Below are 22,138 nucleotides of genomic sequence, written 5' to 3' on the forward strand. Positions count from 1 at the left end.
AAGGGACATCAGAAACACTCATTGCATTTGGAGAAAAACTTGGATTATGAAACGCCCTCATCTGGTTAGACAGCAGAGAGGTAGCTCTGAAGAGCTTCCAAATGCATCTGATTTTTAAAGAACTTTTATATTTCATATGTTTCAGAACTTTTAAAAGTTCTCTACAATATCAAACGTTAAAATGCTACACACACGAATTACTGCATAATTCTCCTCACATGTGGGTTGAAACTCCTGACAAACTGTGAGAAAACGACAAACATTGAATTCTCAGCAATGATCTAAAGGTTTAGAGAAAGCTCAAGTCTGACTGGCCTTGCCGTATCAGTTCCACTCCCCCAGTGAAACAACCACAACTTCTTCCCTAACAAAACAAGTTTCCTATAAGAGACAACACAATTACAGAAAGGTCAGTAGTTTTCTTCCAGTTATTTCAAATATTTAAAAATTAACTAGCCTTTCTCTAGTTAGTGCCACTTCAGCAAGGCATCTAATTAATAATGTCTAATTTCCATTTTGAGAATAAATACTGTCTGTGAATCCTGTCAGACAGTTCTGCCATCCCACTACTCTGCTGAGTGAGGAGGTGATGGCAATATAAGGAAAACATATTTAGAATATGTTCAGTGCAACTATTCTATAATAAATATTGCAATACAACGAGAGCTTGGATGAAATCTATGTGATAAATAACAGAAGAAAGCTCCTTTGATCCATTGTACAAAAATTCATGGACCACTGAACTAATAGCTTAAAGATGGTTTAAAAATCAAACATAATACTCCATTTCTAAGAAAATTTACTACATTTGAGCTGCAATAAAAGAACAGGAAGATCAGAAAGTTCATTTTAGTTGTATAAACCAAAGTTCATTGTACCATTTCAACAATTTCTACACTTGAGGAAAAAACAAAACAAAAACTATTTACTAATGATTTGACTGCTGCATTTTTCCACCCCATCTTTGCCTTTTCCCTTACCTGAGCAACATCTTCAAGTTTGTTCCATTTTAAGGACAGCAGCAGTTTTGGCAATGATTGTGGAAAATTTTCACGACAGTCATATCGCAAAGTCCAAATAAGATCCATTTCATTTTCACAGAGCTGAGATAAAGGATCTCTTTCCATTATTTCTTTTAGCACAACAAAAAACTTCTTACCACCTCGACCCTAGAAAATGAGAAAAGTATAATGTTTTGATATATTCAGTAAGATTCTTATTTTTAGCACAAATGCTATACCAGGCAGAATATCAGATAGAAGTCATGAAATACAGGGGAACAATGATTACACCTTTCTTTCAGATTTCTGAAGCTAGTTCTAAGAACTGCAACTAGTACAGTTATTCAAAAATGCAGTGTACAGAAGTTTCTGAATAATAAATTCAAAATTAATGACACTAGGTGGCAATATTTCTATTTTCCAACTCCAATGGGGAAAACTCTTGTTCAGGATACATACACATGCTTTTTCCTTTCGTATTTCAAATGAGCAAATTTTATTGATATATAAATAATGCTTTTAAATTTTTACGCCAAAAGACACTTTTCCAACAATAACCAAAGGGAAGTACAGTTGCTAAGTGTACAAAGAGATATTTTTTGTCTTCTAATCCAGACTTGTCTTTTCCAGACATTTATCTCTGTTTCATCTCTCTGAAACATTAACATAACATTTGTATGAATACGTCTTCACACTGGCTCAGTTACTACCTCTATCCTCTTATACTCTCATGCAAGCTGCTGGGGCAGAAATTAAAGGAATAATATCAGCAACAACAGAATTCCATAAATTAAAGAGAGATGAAAAACTGCTGCATCTGAGTAAGGATGTAGCAGTTGAAAGGAGTAAATTAGTTTCAAGATAATATTCTGAAGAAAACAAAAAAAAAAACAAAAAAAAAAAAACCACGGCAAGCTTTTAATACCAAAGCCAACTTTATCTTCACAAAGCTAAAGGAAGTTTGAGTAATTTCAAGAGGTTGGCCAAAGGTCTTTACATTAGTGGAAAATGAAAGTTGAAAAAAGATGGTAGTAAAATCGGGACTGATAGCAGAAACAAACAGCTATCGTTAAAACAACGTTCTGTACAGGTTTTCCACCTGACAAAAATGTATATTTATGCACCTGTTGTACATACAACTTATTTAAATTTTAAAATATTGCCTTTAGTAGATGCTTACCGCCATTGCAGCATTGTCACTGCTTCTTGCAATCTCAGCTGCCTTTTCAAGTATCTGCAAAAAGATGTTTTTAAATACATTAGATTTAAATACAAATCTGACTGCATTGAAAGAATAAGTATAAAAATGAAGCAAATAAGGAAATTTCGCTATCTTTTAAATAATTAGAACACTATTAAGTTGTATATACAGTTGTATAGAATGAAAAAAGTATTGCTCCATCTAAAATTGGGTAAAGAGGGAGAAGACTTATATCAGCTTTAATCAGGCAATATGGGAAACCACAAAAGACTCAGTAATCAGAGACCAAATATCCAGCAAGTAAAATCGTGAACAAAGCACACATACCTGTCGTTGCCATTGCAGGTATTAAGTTCCTCTGTATGAAATGCTTATTAATGTCATAATCTGCTACTTGGCTTGCAAAGCCCACTCACATGTGCAAAACTGTGCAAAAACTTAAGTGAAGGAAAGTTCAGTGCCCTAATCCTGTTTGATGCTTGCCCCCCTGTGCTTCTTAGAGTTTTACTCTACTTGCAAATAAACTTTAACGTTTCTGCAAGTTCATCTTGGTTCAATTGAACTGAATGCCCCTCACTGGTGGGGCAGCAGCACAGATCAGCCCAATACATGACTCCTGCATTAGACAACAGCTTTCTTCTGAGTTGTTAACAGCACTTCTGCTCACTCAGCCCCAATACAGCTGTTCACTGCAAATGGATTGATGCTATGATCCAAAGATTCATCTATTTTTAGACATTATGTTTCTTAAAATAAACATTTGGTATCTGATTCTCTATTATCCTGGCAGAAACAAGAAGAAACACGGGGAAAATTAAAAGCAGCCATACACCAAGCAAGTCTCCTCTAGACAACTCTGAAAAGCAGATTCTCAGATGACATAATTTAAGCAGCTGCAACGTTGCTCCTGATTTAACTGCACCTTACACCAAGAGAATCTGAGACTGGGTATCTTGCCCTCTTTTCCAAGGGAGAAATCTCAGTATACCCACAGAAATGGAATGAAACGGGTAGTTTAGTGCTCTGATTTTCCCAGTGATGCTAGAGTTTATTGCTTAACAGTTTCTTAACTCTAGGGAATTAAAAGAAGCAAAAGCTACTGGGAAAAAAAAAAAAAAAAGAAAAAAAAAAGAAAAAAGGAAAGGAGCAGAATAGAACACATTTTGTAGCAGTTCCTCAAATGTGAAAACTTTCAGTGAATGTTTTGTTACCAGCTCTGCAATCACTTCATAAAAGTGTTCTGGGATTTTACTCTGATATACAAGATTTTTCAGGTAAGTTCAGGTAAGGTTCAAGAGGCAGCCAAATGAAAGTTACAATGGATAGTTAGGGCCATCAGACATTACCTTAAGGTTAACAAATAAAATAACTTTGTAAAAACTTTTGTCTGTGTTCACCTTAACGCTTTAACATCCTTGGTAACTCAGGTACAAAGCAACTAGAACAAACAAGTGTTAAGAAATGCTTTCACATTCCACTTCTGTATTTAGAAGGAAACAGCATAAAGTATTTATTTTCTAAAGAAAAAAGCTAGTGTCATGAGCAAAATGAACCATAAAGTATTACAAATAAAGCAGTTACAAAACTGAGAAATAAAAAGGCCTGTGTGAAGAGTAAATTGGCAAACCAAAACGAAGAAGGCAATTAGTCAGCACTGTTTTAGCTCTTACAGTTCGTTCAATCCTGTTTTATTACAAGAACATGTATTGCACCAACAGAGGGCAGTATTATGTAGCGCAAGTTCAAACAACTGCAGGAAGCAGGGAATTCAGCGGAAAAAGCAGAGCTGAAAGTAAGGAAGAAATAGCTATTTACATACAAGCATTCATGACTAATCTGTCACACCTTACCTTATCAAAGGGAGGGTAATTAATAGGATGTTTTGAATATTCTTGAAATTTAATGTGCAAAGCTGTTGCATTTTCAATGTAAGGGTTAGTCTGGACAGTTCCCATTGGATTTAACATTTCTTCAAGTTCATCTAAAATATTAGACAGAATAATTAATACTACAGGCCAGGCATCTATTAAAATAAATAAATAAATATTGAGTCATTGCCTTTCAGAAATTGCTTACTCTACACAGTAAACAGAGACATATTTTGCTGCATAGCACTTCTACAATGCACTGCATTTCTGGTACACACAATGTTGGATTATCACCAGTGAAAAAAAATGATTTTCCCTTTCCAAAAGAATCATAACATCAAGGGAAGCTAAGACATTGCTATCTGAGCCAAATCCCTAACTGCAGTCCCAAGATCAGTCTCTGTAAACCTGTATATTGACTACCTCTATATCAAATAGTATGGAAAAGAGTAAAAAGTTTTAAGCCACTTTTTTTTTCCAGCAATAGAGCCAGGTTGATACAGTATTTCTCAGGATTAAATTAAGAGTGACTTGTAGATTTCAGACTGTTGTCCTAATCAATCCAAATCATTTAGACCCTGTTTAGTTTAATATACATAGCACAAGGAACAAAATGAAACCTAAAATGCATTTAAAAAAAAACAACAGATAACAGATATAAACATGGATCTCTATTTTCAGGAGATTTTCTTTCCATAATAAAACACTGCGAATACTATTTTCAAAAGCAGGCTCTCATCTTTCCTCTTTCCTGATAAACAGGACTTTTATGAAAGACATTAAGACTTTACATATTTATCCACATAAAAAAATGTGCGTAGCAAAGAGATGATGACAAGAGAACTGGACATGCATGTAGTAAATATTCTACTATTTGATACTGGTCTTCTTTAGTCTCAAATATCTCAAACAGAAGTCTTAAAAATTAAACTTTACCAGGAAATGATGACCAGCTGTGCAGTACAAATTCTCCATTCCTCAGTTGTCCTTTATAATCAAATACCATGGTATTTACCCAGGCTACAGGATAGTGCTGTTAAAAGAAAAAAAATATTACATGGAATCAAGAATAAGAATCATTTTAATATTAATAAGAATTACTATTAATAAAACATTAATTAATAAGAATTTTAAGGATGCCACTCTGCAAACGTAAAAAAATACGTTTCCCTGAATGTGAGCCAAGATGCTAATTTTTTTCCTCATCATAACTTCTCAAGTTCTATGAGTTAGAACAAAACTAACTTTTAAAAATATAATTTGTTAAGCAGCCATTTGCCAACTTGCTTATAACCAAAATGTTGACGCCTTTTTCAGCGTCCTAGAAGAAATAAAAGGTGTTTTTTCATAGCAACATGGGATTTTTCATACATATGATTCTTAAATACATACATTTTTTTCATCTTGTATTCTTGAACACTGAAGAGAAGACAATGAAAGATTTTTCAATATTCAGTGAAATATAATTCAGAGGTACACACAGGGAAAAAAAAAAATAGACATACCACTTTTCCTGCTTTCCTAATGGTTTGGTATTTGGAGGGATTCATTGCCTTAGTTGACTTTTTAGTTTTCATCTTATCCATCACAGCATAAACTGCAAAACAGAGCCTCGCCATTCTTGGTAGATCACAGACATTTATTTCAAACTCCAGTACTTCATTCCAAACGTGGTCACTTCTCCCAGATATTTCTGTGCTTACAACTGTTTTACAAAGGAGCTCCGTACCATGGAATATACCAGCCCTAACATGAACCTGCAATAAAGAAATGAGAGAAAAAAATATTACAACTTGCCACCAAGCCTACAGATTTCTGCACAGAATACGACACAGAACATACATATATACGTTTATTCAATATTTCTAACTTGAAAACGAATGATAATTTTAAGATTTTAAAATTAAACAAGCAGTTACTGAGAACAAATTCTTTTTTCTTTGCTATTCATGTTCCTGGCCACCATGTCATGGAAGAAGAAATTACTTGTACAAACTAAAATTAGAAGATTGCCTCTATTAATGACAACGGAAACAGCCAGCACACTATTTAACAGATGCTGCTTTGTACACATGACAAGGAGTAAGACATACTTTGGAAAATAAGAGCTGTCATGGCATTTTTTCTATAGGAATTTTCCATATTTTTATAGAAAATTCTTTCCATAGAAATTACCTCTGCTGAAAATAACCCCCTCCCCCCCCCAAAAAAAAAAAATCTTTGTTCTGAGATACTTTTCAACTTACTCAACAACAGGCATAAAAAATAACACCCGGCTTTTCACGACTTATTTCCTCCAGAAAATATTCCATGCCTAAATCAATATTAAATTGCTTCTATATTGATTTCATCTAGAGAACAGAAATTATAAATAGTTCACGTGCTAAAATGGTAACTCCTCTTTGTTTCATCATTGAATTAGCTATGCATCCTCATCAGGACCTCTCCTTTTCCCATCCCCGTGTATTCTCACCAAAATATTTTAGAAACACAAAAATACTGGAGTACACCTCAAAATACATTTAATTATTCTTGCTCTGAGGACATTTTAAAACAGGGTAACAACAGAGATAACTTGAAAAAACAAAGTCCAGATTTTAGAGAAGCTAAAACAAGCAGCTACAGAAGAGATTTTATACCTATTTTTTAAAAACAAAGGTGAGTCACACTTAATTGGAGTAGAATAAGTTAGTGGCAAATCAAACATAATTCAATAGCAGAAGTAACAATGAATTACACAAAAGATTACTCGCTTCCCATCTGACAGTTGATATAGATAGAAAAATTGCATTTTGATAGCCAAATCAAAATATGCTGTTCAAGTAACATTGACATAAATGCAATAAATTAATATATAAATGCTTTTAACATACCTAACACTGAAAGAAAGCATAGGAAACAAGCAACAACAACAGGATGAAAAAGGTAAGACTATTTGTGCAAATCTAAATTCTAATCTCCAGCTAGAACCAATTTGTACTTCTAAGAAGAGAAAAGTTTGGGGGTTTTCCAACTTAAGGAAAAAATTATTTTTGATTTAAACTGTTTATAGACACATATGGAGGGATACTGATGACTGACATCAGAAATCACCTGAATGGTAATAATAACGTACATAATTCCCAGGAATTCTGTTTTGTCTTTAGCACCCAGAAACCAACAAGACCAGCTAGCTTGAACTATAAAAACAAGGAACGGAAAAGGTGAAGTGAGAGAAGAGAAAAAGATGGAGTTATTGGCACTGAAATTAAACACATTTTAGGTCAATGCTAAGATGCAGCTAATTCCTGCATTTCTGTTTAATAACATATGTACACAGAAAACTGCACTTTTCCAAGTTTCCACACTCTTGGATAGTTTCAATAAGAATGACAAGGAGGTCTTCATTTTTTGTTGCCAAAACGACAAAGTAAGAAATATGTCAACTTCTTTTAGGCGACCTTAGAAAATATCAATGGAGAAAGATAGGCAGTGAAGGAGAAACAGTCTATAGTCCTTTGGTCACCTTCAAGAAGAAGTTATCAACGTTACACCTAGAGGAGTAAAAGGTAAATTGGTTTTTCAGGTTCCTTATGTTCCTTAAACAGCCTTCCTAACATTCACTTTAAGCTATCGTTATTTCTGAGCACTGTCAGAGAAAGTGGGAGATGTTCATAATTTGGTATAATTTTTGGATAAAAGTAATTTAAATTACTATCACACATCAGGAGGTTGCTGTCATAGCACAGGCAGAGGTATTAGGTCTTGGAGGACACTGTAGGAAGTTACACTCCTCCATGACACAGGAGCTACAGGAATGTTCATTATTAAACTGATTCAGTTGACTTGCATATACATGTATACATATAATCCCAATTTTATTCCCAATCACTTAAAAGAAATATTCAATTTAGAAGACATTCACTTGATTCCCAGTGATACTCATAAAACCCACTTTTACCTATTTTTGGCATGCTTCCCCACTGTAAGTTAGGAATAGCTACATGAACATCCATGAAACAGAGAACACACTTTGAAGAAATCTTACTTCAGACAATCTAAGATGTATACAGAGTATATGTGGGCATGCATACATATACATAACTATGTATGTATATATTCATGCAGTCAACATTCCTGTTTACATTTACAGTTCTTTTCTAAATCTATTTACAGATTGCAACCTTATATTCTTCAAAAAGGAAATACTGTCTGTGGCTGATGCCAGAGAACATATTAAAATTGGTTTGCTGTGTTTTTGAAACAAGTCACCAGGCAGTCCTTTACTAACAAATTTGGAGATTTATTATATGTTCAACTCAGTTTACAACCAAATTCCTTTGCTGATTGAAAGCTATCTTATGGCACTATGATTACATTCAGTGCATTATCTGCTTGTGCTTTAAAACCAGTTAACAGTAAATGTTCTAGAATCTAGCTGATTTATTTAAAACCGGGGTTTTAAACTCACATTTGCATAGTTTTTGATATTGTTCTTTGACTTCTTGACATCTGATATTATCACTTTGTACGCCACCAGACTTCCCTGACTGGGGAAGTTTTTTTCATTTTGTAATTGTAAAAAGATGTTTTAAAATGAAAAATTCAAGTCATCAAATACAATTTGATAGTAACATAGCAGCCTGGGTATTTCTAGAACACACTGCTGTTTTGCCTGCCCTCGAGCAGTAATAATTTTATGATTTCCATTCCTACTAAATATAAGGGATTGGATTTTTTTTTCTTGTCACCCTGACACTCCATTTTTACTAATGAAACAGTGTTAGAATGGTGCAGCCAAATAGCAAGACAAAAAGAAAAGCGATTTCAAACATCATGTGTTTGGAAAATTGGGTGTTAGCTGAATGAAGTCACTGGGGCTCTAGGTGAAAATAACACAGTTCATGCTGGCAGAGTGCTGCCCCATCTAACAAAAATTTTGTTTCCCCACTACAAACACTGCGTGTATGAATTAGTGGTTTCAGCAAAAGTGAATATCAGTTAGTCCAAAGTACAGTGAAACTGGGGGAATAATAGCAGTGAGTTAAACATTACATTCTAAGGAATCAGAACTAGGAAACAAATACGTTCTCAATAGTGAAACAATTCCACAACAGCGTAGGTAGACAATGCAGAGAAATATGCACAAGCTTGCAAGATTAATGCATGACATTTGGTAACTACAGCACTTAGGTTTTCAAGACTACAATGCATTCAAAATGCTAAATACTCCTTAGATAGCGTCCACAAGAATCAACACTAAGGAACTATTAATTTTCATTGTTTCTCCTCAACATATTTTCTTTTTCCTCTAAATGCATATTGAAACTAATCAAACCTCGTATTTTATAAGCGTGTGTGGTATATACACATCTATATTTAAAATATATAAATGTACATATATATGATAGCTACATCACTTGTGGAATCCACCTTCTTCTCCTCCTTCCCTTTTATTTTAAAGCTCTAAGAGTCTAAAGAGTGTAAAGCTAAGAATACTAATACATAGCTAAATTATGGTTTAGATATAGAAAAAGAAAACTTCTGATTTTGCAGACATCCATTTCCATAGCCATGCTGTCTAATAGAGTAAAACTGTTCCATTTAAGTAAGGTCCATTTAGCTATGTAGTAAAATGGAGGTTGTGACAGTAGTTTTGAAGAAAAATGCACTGGGTGTCTTGAACAAAGCATCTGAACAGCAAACATCAATGGCTAATTGAATTTCTCTTGAACTTACTCAAATAATTGTTTGTCAAACCAAATAAAGGAAATTAACGCTGTTCTATTTCAGAGGCAAGTGTCTTTTGAGGTTTTAAAGTAATTGTACAAAAAGCTGCCACATGTTAACAACCTGTGGTCTGTAAAACAGTCAGTAGCCCAGTCATGTACATTTTACAGGAAGTGCTACTACAGCTTTCTTTTGTATGTGTGTGTGTGTGTGTGTGTGTGTGTATACTCAGCATGTTTAGACAATAAAAGACAGACCATACAGAAGCATGCTATCAGTGCTTAGACTCACAGAGAATTTATTCTGGAGTACGAAATTTCTTCAATTTCCCGTGGAAAATGTTTAGCATTTAATCTACTTTTGCTTGTCAGATGTTTATGGCAGTTTAGTCTGAATAAGCTTATTTCATACCATATCAGTACTTACAGATATCATCTTAAAAAAAATAATCAAGTACCCCATGAACACACATTTCATACTGTCTGTAACTATTAATAATGTTCAAATGTGCATATCCAACTTCAGACAATAAAGCAATACTTTCAGCAATAAATCAAGATCTTAAGCGATAGCACCAATATAACCAAGTGAAAATACACTTTCACTGAACTTAAACCGGTTTCATTCTGAGTTCACTACACATAGAAAAGCATTAAAATTATGAACAGAATGTCTTCTGAAACTAGAAGTAATTACTTACTTTGGCATTTTCTTCTGTATTTAGTTTATTACCCTTTAACAGAGTAATCTTGAAAGGGCTGCAAACATCCCACACACTCTGAGAAGGGAAACAAAGATGCAAGTTTTCTCATGATCAGTGTAACATACTTGGACCTATTTTACAAACTAAACATTTTCAGCAAAGCCATACATACAAACTAAAAAATACAGATTTTTTTTCAATATGAATTTGAAATCCTAAAAAATTAATTTGTTATCATAACTACACAAACATACCAGATGTTCTAAAAAGAAAGAAAAGGAGAAAAAACACTAAGATGAAGATACTGGAGGAAAAAAGAACATTCATTACATATTATTAGCTGATAATCCATAATAACCCTTCAAATGTATTATTCACTCTCAGTATATGCTAAATATTTAAGAGCAAAGCCACTTTCTTTAGAACAGCAGTACAGAACTTATAACTGGGCCGTAAAGCCATGGTATGTTTAACAATAAGGGAAGCACCACATTAAAAGAAAAGTTAGATTTATATGATGACAAAAGTTGCCGTCATTGAAGTGGCAACAGCATGCAAGACACATGGGCTAATATAAAAGAACAGCGACCACCACTGCCTAAGCTACTGGAGCCTGTGCATTGTGTTGAAGCTGCAGAATACTGATCTCTGAAATTCTCCAGTTGCTGGTACCAGATTATTACCTGCTCTTCTGGCTTATGGTTAAAAGTAGAAACAACAGCAATGAAAAGGGGACAGTGGGTCTTTAAGTGGAAGAGGGCAAGAAGGAGGCAAGAGTATGCAATAATTATCCCAAAAGGCACAAGGCCTGCTATTTCTGACAAGCAACTGGGGGCTCTGAGTAGACCAAGGAGACGTATACTGGGAAACAGAAGTAACAGCTGAAATCCCAGGCATTGTGATTTATATTCCACAACTCTCTTTTCCTTTTGGATACTGCATACTCTCCACATCAACTTACAGTTGTTGCTCTTGTTTTTTTTGGTGGCAGAGGAAGAGGAAGGTTGGATGATTTTCGGTTTATGGCAGCTTCTATGGCAATCATCTCCTGCTCACACATTTTCTTTATGGTACAACATTCAACTAGAGTCAGCTGAGGAAGAGTCCTGTTCATCACACAGTTGCGTATATACTAAAAGACCATGGAAAACAGTTATTAACAGAATATTCCTACAACTACTTTTAAATCAAAGAAGCTGTATTATATTACAAAGATACTAAGGAAATAGTGCATAATTATTTTACAATTGGAAAGTGCAGCAGACATGAGGAGGAAGCACAGCTTTGTTCACCATCTGATGGCATATGATATATGGTGAAATTTTGGCCAAGGCTCCAGAAACTAATAATTATATTAAGTTAGAAAGAGCTTTACGTACCTGAAACTGAATTAACGGGTGATCACCGAAAACGTACTCTAGCCTCCCACTAACTTGCAGCACATAATCAGCAGGATCAATGTCCTCATCTTCTTTTCCATGGATAGTCAAACGTTTTCGGATTGCCAGCTCATTCAACTTGATGGGATTCATGTTAGGAGACACCTGAAAACTAAATACATCCTAACAAAACACAAACAGGGATGCTGAATATCAAACTCATCACCATCAGACATACATGTACAAGGCTTAAACTGTAGCATACATTATGAATAAAATCTTAAGTTTTCAAAAATATCTGAATATATTAGAAATAAAGTAATTCAGATGATTTTTAAAACAGTTTGATACATTTGGATAAATCTTTAAAACAAGCCTCCAAGAAATATATAACTGATACAGATTTGTGCAACTTTAAGCTATCTTAAAGTTAAATATTCTCATTATGTATCTCTGTTCCAACTTGAGCATTCAGTGCTCAGTTAAAAATGGTCTACTTGAACTTTTTTATACTGTAAAGTGTTAAAATAGGCCGTTTTTAACCTCGACATCTTCAGTGCAACTGGAGCTATAAAAGTTCTCAAGACAGCCAATTCCCAAACTATTTTATTATCATAGGTATTTTTAAGAATGCAGGACTTTATCCAAATTCAAATAAAACAAATCCGAACAAACTATTTCAGATTTTTGTGTTATTTTTAGATTTTACTGAAGCAGAATCAATAGCACATTTGGGGAACATCTACTGATAAGAATTACAGGTACTGTACAGGTACTCTTTACAGGTACCTTAAAGGAGGCTGTAGCGAGGTGGGGGTTGGCCTGTTCTCCCACGTGCCTGGTGACAGGATGAGGGGGAATGGGCTAAAGTTGCACCAAGGGAGTTCTAGGTTGGATGTTAGGAAGAACTTCTTTACTGAAAGGGTTGTGAGGCATTGGAACAGGCTGCCCAGGGAAGTGGTGGAGTCACCATCCCTGGAGGTCTTTAAAAGACGTTTAGATGTAGAGCTTAGGGATATGGTTTAGTGGGGACTGTTAGTGTTAGGTCAGAGGTTGGACTCAATGATCTTGAGGTCTCTTCCAACCTAGAAATTCTGTGATTCTGTGTGAATTTGATCTTAATGTTAAACTTACTGTATTTAGCCCACTCTGGCTTTCAATTTGTGATTTTGCATGCTTTAAATTAAGCTGCAAAGAGTTGTTTCAAATTCATAAAAATAAATTTTAGATTGCTACCCATCTTATAATTTCTACTAAGTTACTGTCGGTTGTACTTGATGCATCATGGAACAATTCCAAGTCAAATGTGCATGCGGCTCATGTATATGCTTAAAATTCTTGGAAAACAAGTTCACATTCACAGGATTAGTCTCAATTATTGAAAAAGATAACTGATTCAACAGTGATTTAAAGGCTTCTAAATCAGGATGTTGATCTAGATTGATCTAGAACCTTACATTTTAGAATGCGAATGAGAGAAAAAAGTAATGTATAAATTTAATGGTATTTATCAGGATTAGATGTGTCATTTTTTCTCTTTTTTGGCCACTGCCTAATTATCCTCTATATATCACTGTACTCAGAAGAAAAATAAAGTTTCAAGTAATAAAGCAGAATAAACTGTTAATGTGATTTATGTACAGAAACACCGTCTTATCTGAGGGCAGTACAGAAAACAGGCATAGCAGCAAATACAACCATAGCATTCTGAATACAACATGGAAAAACTCTGCATTTCCAAAGCAAAATTCTAATCAAGCTTTTAAAGGCTATTTATGTATTTCTATAGTATCATTAGTTTTTGATTTCTGATTTTAAAAAGGTAAAGGTAAGAAGTTACTGCTTTTTAAACACTAGGGGAAAAGACAGGTTTACATGCATTTAAAGAAACATAAATGAAGGTCCTCTGTGAATCTTTTTTCTCCATTCATCTACCATATTATGTTTGCAAATATTGATTTCATCAAGTTCTGGTGCTTGCTTTTTATTCTTTTCGTGCACACATTCATGAACATGTAAATGTGCTAAGAGCAGTTATTTACAAACAAAGTGTCACCTGACTCTCATTCTGATTACTCGTGTTTTCTTTATATAGAAGATTAGCTGTAAGGAGCCAAGCAGCCCTAATGGAAAAATCTAACTGTGTAAAGACAGACAAAATTCGTTTTTTATTTTCTCAGTTTCTGCACGGCTCACAACAGCTTCCCCTGTTCCAAATTCTGCCAAACAGTGAAGCCTTTCTTCTCCTGTCATAATTGACAGTGAGTAGACAGGGAATGAAACCTTTTCTTCCCAGGAAATTGGTGCCCTGTGACAGCTGCTTTTCTTCCAACTTGTAGGTCTTTACATGTGTATCACAGAAATGGGGATCAGCTTCTTTCTCTTGCTCCAGAGCTGATTAGATTGGTTTTATATTGTTCTTTCTTTCTTGCAGTGTTCCTACTGAAAGGACACAACAGTATCGATACTTTCCCATTTAATTCTCCTGAGATGATTTTTAGTAGTCAGTGCAAGTAGTTTGGAACAGAGTTTACTGCTCTAAAAAACAGCTCTGATTTGAACTGCTAATAGCTTTGAAGGTCAGAACTGGCAGCAGAAGCATCTGAAACATTTGAAATGTCAGCAGCCTAGGCTATTACAGTGGCAGGCAAATGCATTTTGTACCAGCATGAACTTTTGCACTCCTTTTGTACCATTATCATGTGTATACATACACAATATTTTCATTAAAAGCTGACAAATACATATGCTTGTTCTTCCTGCAAAACTGCAAGTCCTCCACTAAGACGTAGGGGTTTTGTTATGTTGTTTGTGGTTTTTGTTTGTTTTTGTAAAAACACCTACGCACCCAACATCAGCTAGCCTTACTGGTTACCAAGTGTAGTCTTCATCTCCGTGCTTAGTGTTTCCGGAGCCAGCTATCATGTATTATTTTGCCTTTTTTTTTTTTTTTTTTTTTTTTTTTTTAGCATTAATAAAGACAGTATCAGAAATAATAAAGCTTCGCAAATCAAATCAGCTTAATCATTAGAACATCAGTACCTACCAACTAGGTCAAAATGGACAATATAAAAATAGTCTGATATATCGTACACTTCACTGTTATTAAAAAGAAGTGTAAAAATGTGAATGAGAATTGGTAGACTCAGGTAGAGTCAGAACAACTTCATCATCAAAACAATTAAGTACAGTAGTTTTACAAGGAAACTAATTTGTTTTTTCTTTCAAAATTGAGCTATGGGGTCTGTTAGCTGGACTACAAGAAACAAAAATGTAACTCTTGGTTTCAGTATTTATTCATTTTGGGAATAATAATTAATCTTTTTTTGCACTTACTTCTCAACGTAATTAGCAGATTAACCCCAAAGATGTTAAAAAATGAACCATGCACATAAAGAAACATTTTAAATACAGTGTCTCCCAATTCATCAGCATCTCCTAGACCAACAACTGATCCCCAGTGAAGTCACACAATAATAGTTGGCCAAAAAAATGTGACAACTTGGAAGTATGTTCTATGTTTTAAATGAACATGAAATAATACACAATGTAAGAGCTGTATATTTTCACTTTAAAAGCAAAAAAGCAGAACTACAATTTGACTTCAGAAGTTCAGTTCGTGACTGGCCATTGGCTTCCTCCCTTTCTTTTAAAAGTCAATCAACCTGGTAAAAGAATTTGCTTTCTGGATTAAAAAAAAACGTACCACTGATATTCTATTTCTCTTGCATGGTCAATCACATTCTATCTCAGATCAGAATTAAGAACAGCACGTTAAACATGATGAATAACCATTCCTACCTGGCAGTTATCAAAATGAACGGCCACTACAAGATTTCCACTATACAGCTTATCTTGGAAGTTCTCTGGGATAACAGGTTCCTGTTCTGGCGGGTATGTGTGCTTTAACCAGTCCATCCAGGAAAGACCCACGAGTGACTGAATTTTTTCCTCACTGATTCTCCGCATTTTAGCTCGGAAGTCATTCACTTCAGGATCTTGTAAGGCATCAAACTCATGAAGACCTAGAAGAGTAGAGTCCAAGTGATTTGTACCTACCTGTACAGATTATCTATTCACCTCCCCTCTCCAAACCTTTATTATCTTAAAGTAAGGTTGTGTAAGTGTTTTCTTCAGGTATTTCATCTAAAATGAGTGCTCAAAAGTGAGTTGGGTTGTACATTCTCCTGTACATCAGTGGACTTGCAAAGTTATTTCCACAATTCCCATGCATCCTGGCATGATTGCTTAAACAGCAAGAACCAATGCCTTGCTTAACATTAAATGGAAAATCCAACCTCACCGTGGTTTTGAAATAGATTGGGAAGTTTAACATCTCTCCTGACAAGAGACAACGCAAACAAAGCGCAGTAAATGCATCATAACAAATGCACATGGGAGGAAGTGTTTTTAAGCTATCATTTTCCCCCTCTGCCCTCTGAAAGATGATAGCGTCTTTTAGATTTTGTTTAAAAGGCAAAAAAGGAGAGGGGGCCTGCAAATAGATAAATTTATTCTTGATTTTTCCAAGTGATTAAAATAAACCTTCTACTCAAGTAAAAGTGACAGGACTGAAAATTCAACCAACCCAAGTCCAATAAAGTTTGTTTTCCAAAATATATAAAGGAAGAATATGCAGTGGAGAGCCCCCACAGCTGTGGTTTTTCAGTACTTCAGGAAGTTTAGGACCTGCAAGAGTGTTTCTTTCATTTCTCCCAAACTTTGAAGGACATTGTCCAAATTGCAAAAAACACTAAACACCTTTTGAGAATGAAACACTGAGTTTATAAGCTTAGACTGGAAGACTTTTTCACTACTGAGGTACAGAATAGGGGTTGCTGAAAGAAGGATCCTGTGCAGCTACAGTAAGCAAAATATGCAACCAACAAATATCAATCTCACGTCATCTGTCAGAATACGCTTGAATGGTTAAACTATCTAACTGTTTCCATTGTTGGTTTTAACAAATAGGCAGACAGCGTACTGCTGAAATCTAAACAAAACCTGCAGTATCTATAAAAGAGCTAACAATGGTTCATTGTCTTAAAACAAGAGGTATGACCTTACATGACCCTGTCAATCTTTACTGTATAACCAGACTAATTTAAAAGCTGAAAATTCTGAAATAACATCAAGAACGAGTTACTGTAAAACCTTTAAAAATAGCTTTTCATTGTTTGCTGAAAATCAGCACTACAATTCAGAGCAAAACCAAGAATTACATTGTTAACCAACTCAGAAAACATGTATACCAAACCCATAGTAATTTCTAGTTCCCTCTGTGTATCTGTTTGTTGTTAGATGATAACACTTCTCAGGGATTATGCTTTCCATCACTTAATATTATAAATTTTTCTCCCACCGTATAAGATAAGATTTGCTCCTTTTGTGTAGTAATACCATACAGTGCTGAACTGCAATACAGAGTAGCTTTCACCAACTTTCAGACATCTCATCTTTAGTGTTTAGTTTATTTTAAACTTTATCAATACTTGTTTGAGAAAGGGAAATTTTGTCAGGGACAAAAAGAGAAGGAAAATATTTTATTTTTTCCATTGTTAGCAAACAAGACCCTCTTACAAAAAAAAATAAATAAATTTTGAAAATGAAAAGCAAATGTAATTACCTTTGCCTATGAGGACACCTATTTTGGAATCCAACTTTTCTCCCGGATCACAATTCCTTGTCACTAGTTTAAGGACAGGAAGAAAGGGTCTAACATCACAAAGTCTTCGTGTTTCATCCTCTAATTCTTCATGTACTGCAGTTTGATTCACACATGAGAACATGTAAGAGTCAATCTCCATAAGGAGATGGAAGAGTGGATAGCTATGTGCCTGCTTCCATAACAGCTGGAAGGAAAAAAAAAAAAAAAAAGTAATGTTTTTTAACTTGGTTCATTTTTATCCCTACATATCATTATACATTTGCTTTGTCTTGGTTTTAGTTTCTATCTTGTGGTTATTTATATGCAGTAACTAGTATGCATAAACATCCCAGAGGTTAAAAGTACACAGGGACAAGTAATGTGAGGTGATGAGAAGGGCAACGCTAACCCTCATTCTGATGCTCATCCTGGGACTGACACTATAAAGTCCCATTTCCAAAAACGTTGCAGGACCGTGGCTGTCAATCACTAGGATAATAGAGCATTACTGATTTTGGAGGCAGATGGTTTTGGTGCCAACCAGCAAACTGTCATTCTCCTCCACGCATTCCCCACCTCCTATCAAAGATCCTCCCCTCCTCAAGACACATCTATACCTGATTTTTACACACAAACACAGCTGCACCCAGCTTCGTGACGATCGTAATGTATGGTCAATGTGTTCTCACTATAGAACTGATTTCTAAATAAGAAATTCCCCGTTGTCTGTAGAAGCTCAGAGTAAATGTACTGAACTGAGTGCTTACGTAGCAGATTCCACCTTCAGTAACACCAATATAAATCATCATAAATTCTTCACAGAAATTAAATTAGGAAATAAAAAAGAACTCTTTTACCTAAATACTATTAAATTTTGTCTGTGAGAATGTTTCTGTCCTACTTTTAAAGGTTTAGATTTTAAGGATTTGTTTCTAAAACTTATTTTGAAACAGGAATTGCAGGATCAATAACGAACAAAACCTTTCTTGATAAACCTTAAAAAAAAAAGTTGAACTGAACTCCTTTTGCCAATCTGAAAACACCTGCATATGTTTTAGAGATTCATACAATCAAGTCTGCCTTCCAAAAACGTATCTCAGTACACTGTGCCTATCTGTGCAAAAGCTTTGTTTGGCCTAGAACAAAAATTCCTATTTCAAAGATATCAAAAGACACCAAATCTATGATTTCCTCTGTGTTATCCTCCATTAGCTAATTACATTAGTTAAGGATCTGTGGTTTCATTTTTGTTTGAGTTGCCTACAATTTCCAGATACTAGTACTTATTATAACCCTTAAGCATCATAATATTTATAAAGAGGAAGTTCCCAAAACTGACTCCCACTGAAAGCAGCCACTGTCCATCACCCACACTACAGTTCCTGATAGAATTACAGTGTCTGCAGAAACTGATATATATGTATTTTTTTAATTCCTCAGCCCTCAAATAATGGCTATTTTTCATTTTTCCCCCACTTATTTTAATCTTAACAGTTCCTCATACAAGACAAATCCCCTATAATCGCTCTCAAATCCTCTGTTTATAAATCCAAATATCCCCAAATTAGGGTTTGTCACAGCAATGTGCTGGGAACAAAGCTGTTAAGACACCATGCTAGGTTTTCATTTTTGTTTTAAATTCAGTGATTTCTACAAAAGTCCTCCTTTTCTTTCCAAAACAGCTAAGTATCAACAGTACCTGTTTATAAGCACGTTAAGGTTCGATGTGTCGCAAACAACAAGAAAACCAGACAGGTCCCTTATTGTTGGCACTTACATACGTGTTTCTTAATTTTTTTTTATCAGTTGCAATTACTATCAGCTTTTTCACAGTTTTACTCACAGATTGTTTGACCAACTAAGCCGTTGTTGCCCAGGTTAACCTTTTACTACAACAACGTCATTTTTCTAGTTGGAATTATTTCAACTATTTGAGTATAGCACAAAACATAGATCACTTCAATTCCTAGTAACATTTTCATTCCTTCTACAAAACCAAGCGGTCTGCTGCTTAAAAAAAGACATTTTACCATCTAGAAAGTTTCAAGCCAGGAGTACAATCAATTACTTAAAGCTACTACTTATATAAAGAAAATGATTTCTATCAAGAAGTGATCACCGTCAGACTGAATAGGAATTAACAAACAACATGTTTGCTAACCAGGCACTGGATTGGAATGAGAAATCATCTTTTTCAATTTTCTTTTAGAAGTTTATTATGCTCAAGAAGCAGGTTACTTGTTATTGTAAGTCATCTACTACCTTTCTCCAAAGTTACCCCCACTTGGCCACTATCCAGTGAAAGGTCAGTCGATTATTCTTTAAACCTGTGATTATTTCCTTACATACCACGCTTCCTTCGCTTCATTTGGAAGTATTCCCTCATTTTTTAGAGTCAGCTTTTAAGACAATCCAAAACAAGAGGAGCTTTTTGTGAAGACAAATTTAGAGGAAATTCTCCAAGCAGTTGACTTGCCATTTCAGCTACAGGCTTCAGTTTTAAAGAAAATTTCATTTAACCCAACCCCTAGTTGAGCTGTGAGTCAAGCACTCCTACTTTAAGTAGTAGGACTACTATTAACTGCAGGAAAGACAACAAAGCTGGAAAAAAGAACTAGTTCTCTGTGCTGCTGACATGAAAAACAGAGAGACAGCCACTTCTGTGTCATTTTCAGTGTCACTCTCTGGTGTTTAGTGATGTTCCATTAACATTTATTTTTGATGCTGAAGTCTAATGTTTTCCCCCAGCAAGCATCCTGCTTGATTCTCACAGCTAGTCATGCTGAATCTTGATGTTGAAACTTGAATTTCCGTCCTTCTTATGCTTACCAAGCCTAGAGGCAGTTTTCACTTGGAAACAGCAAAGTGATTCAACTCTTAATATAACTCTTCATGAGGAAAACTGCAAGAATTTACTTTCAGTATTTTTTATTATTATTTTAATGAAAAAACTAAGTTGGTACAGAACAAACAAAACATTATTTTCTGTGCATAATACACACCTGTTACTAACCTGCCTAAGTTCAGAAGTTCTTCGTGTTTATTAAACTTGAAGGAAAAAAACAACCCTGTTACTAAAAGGCTTTAAAGCAAGTATTCTCACACATGTCAAGCTTCAATAACAAGCCCTTTTTCAACAGTCTGTGACTTTATTACTAGATGGCATTACCTAACAGCAAGACTCCAATCTCAATCTGTATCAAAGGAAATGGTTAAAAGTAACCTCTTACATGCAAGGCAACCAGATATTTACTATACCACTTAAGAAAAATAAATTATTTTAATTAAGGAATTCCATGGAATGCTATGCCTAAAATCCTACAAGTGAAATTTGTACTAAAGGAAGAATTACGAGTGATGTGTCTAAATTAAAGCTGAGAGGAAAGGAAGAGCAAAGAACCTGCAAGTCAGTAAAACAAATTCACACTATTTTTCCATTAACAATATATTTCACAGGAAAAAAAAAAAAAAAAAAGATAAATGCAAGCATGAGATCATGAATATTCTGTAAGAAGTTAAATGGAATCAGCCTGAAAAAGGAAGACAACAGGAAGGTCTAAGAACCCATAGTTAGGTGAGCTATTTTAATGCTAGCTTCATATTATGAACATTTGCCTGGCAAAAGGATGTTAGAGTTGTGAGAAACTATTTTAGATTCATGACTTCTAGATCTAGGAAGCTACAGTTACATGTACACTTTCAAGATTTAGGTTAGAAGTCTTTCCTTTATCCTTTCAAGTAATTTTTACTGCCCAACTTCTGTCTTTCACATAGTCCAGAAAGGAAAGATGGGCTGAAGGCTAAAGGTACCACACTCATCCTCTAGAGATCTGCTTCCCTGCGCAGCACTGCCATGAATTCCCTCTGTACCAGAGGGTACACCTAGCCTAGGCATTCTATTGCCGTGCATTTTTGACCACAGACGTAATTCCAGGAAACGTAACTGTGATAAAATGATAGAAGTATTTCTTCTAATAAAATAAGGGATCAATAAAGAGAGATCATAAAGCGCTAATATGTGACGGGCTCAGATAAGAATGCACATAAATTTGTACCTCCCTCTTGACTGTAAGTTTTGTAAGCTCCCTGTTTGTCCTCATCAATTTTATTTTGAACACTTTCAGAGTCAAAACAATGCACCAAATTCACCAAATTTCCATAACTTCAGATGTATGTTAACAGCACATAAGTATGAAAACTAACACGGAAGTACTCTTACCCAGTGTTACAAACATGGGCTTATAGAGTGCAGAAGATGTTATTGTTACTGTGCTATCCCCTGCTAGGCATTTGAAACACACCAAAAACAAGAACAGATCAAATCCACTGCTCAAATTTGAACAGAAAAAAAAAAAAACTTGGAATTTTAGCAGCCAGATTTTATTAATTCCATCCTTTTACAATTACACAAGATATCCTCTGGGTGAACTGTTTGTAACACTGTCTTTCAAAATACAAAATCCACAGTGCCATGTCCCTAAAGAATTAAAAACATTAAAAAAAATAAAAAGGTCAGTGCCCTTCTTTGGTAAAGAAAATTGTTTCCTTTGAATAAACAGACAAGGATTTTTCACGCTCATTTTAGAAAGAGACCTTTCGCACAGCAAATAAATCAAAGATTTCATTCTTT

General features: G+C 34.8%; 1 protein-coding gene across 5 annotated transcripts in view; it reads right to left on the minus strand.

Moving 5' to 3' along the window:
- PIK3CB (phosphatidylinositol-4,5-bisphosphate 3-kinase catalytic subunit beta) overlaps window positions 1-22,138 on the minus strand; it is a 109,884-nt gene that overhangs the window by 25,593 nt on the left and 62,153 nt on the right. For all 5 annotated transcript variants that reach the window (XM_068691578.1, XM_068691579.1, XM_068691577.1 and 2 more), the window contains 10 exons: window positions 17,488-17,713; window positions 15,663-15,886; window positions 11,862-12,044; window positions 11,444-11,614; window positions 10,480-10,557; window positions 5,576-5,827; window positions 5,007-5,103; window positions 4,053-4,183; window positions 2,182-2,235; window positions 981-1,169 (listed from right to left, as the gene is read on the minus strand). In XM_068691578.1, coding sequence (XP_068547679.1) covers window positions 981-1,169; window positions 2,182-2,235; window positions 4,053-4,183; window positions 5,007-5,103; window positions 5,576-5,827; window positions 10,480-10,557; window positions 11,444-11,614; window positions 11,862-12,044; window positions 15,663-15,886; window positions 17,488-17,713 — 1,605 coding nt within the window. The remainder of the gene's footprint in view (window positions 1-980; window positions 1,170-2,181; window positions 2,236-4,052; window positions 4,184-5,006; window positions 5,104-5,575; window positions 5,828-10,479; window positions 10,558-11,443; window positions 11,615-11,861; window positions 12,045-15,662; window positions 15,887-17,487; window positions 17,714-22,138) is intronic.

This window comes from Anas acuta, chromosome 9, assembly GCF_963932015.1.
Source record: "Anas acuta chromosome 9, bAnaAcu1.1, whole genome shotgun sequence".
Classification (NCBI taxonomy): Eukaryota; Metazoa; Chordata; class Aves; order Anseriformes; family Anatidae; genus Anas; species Anas acuta.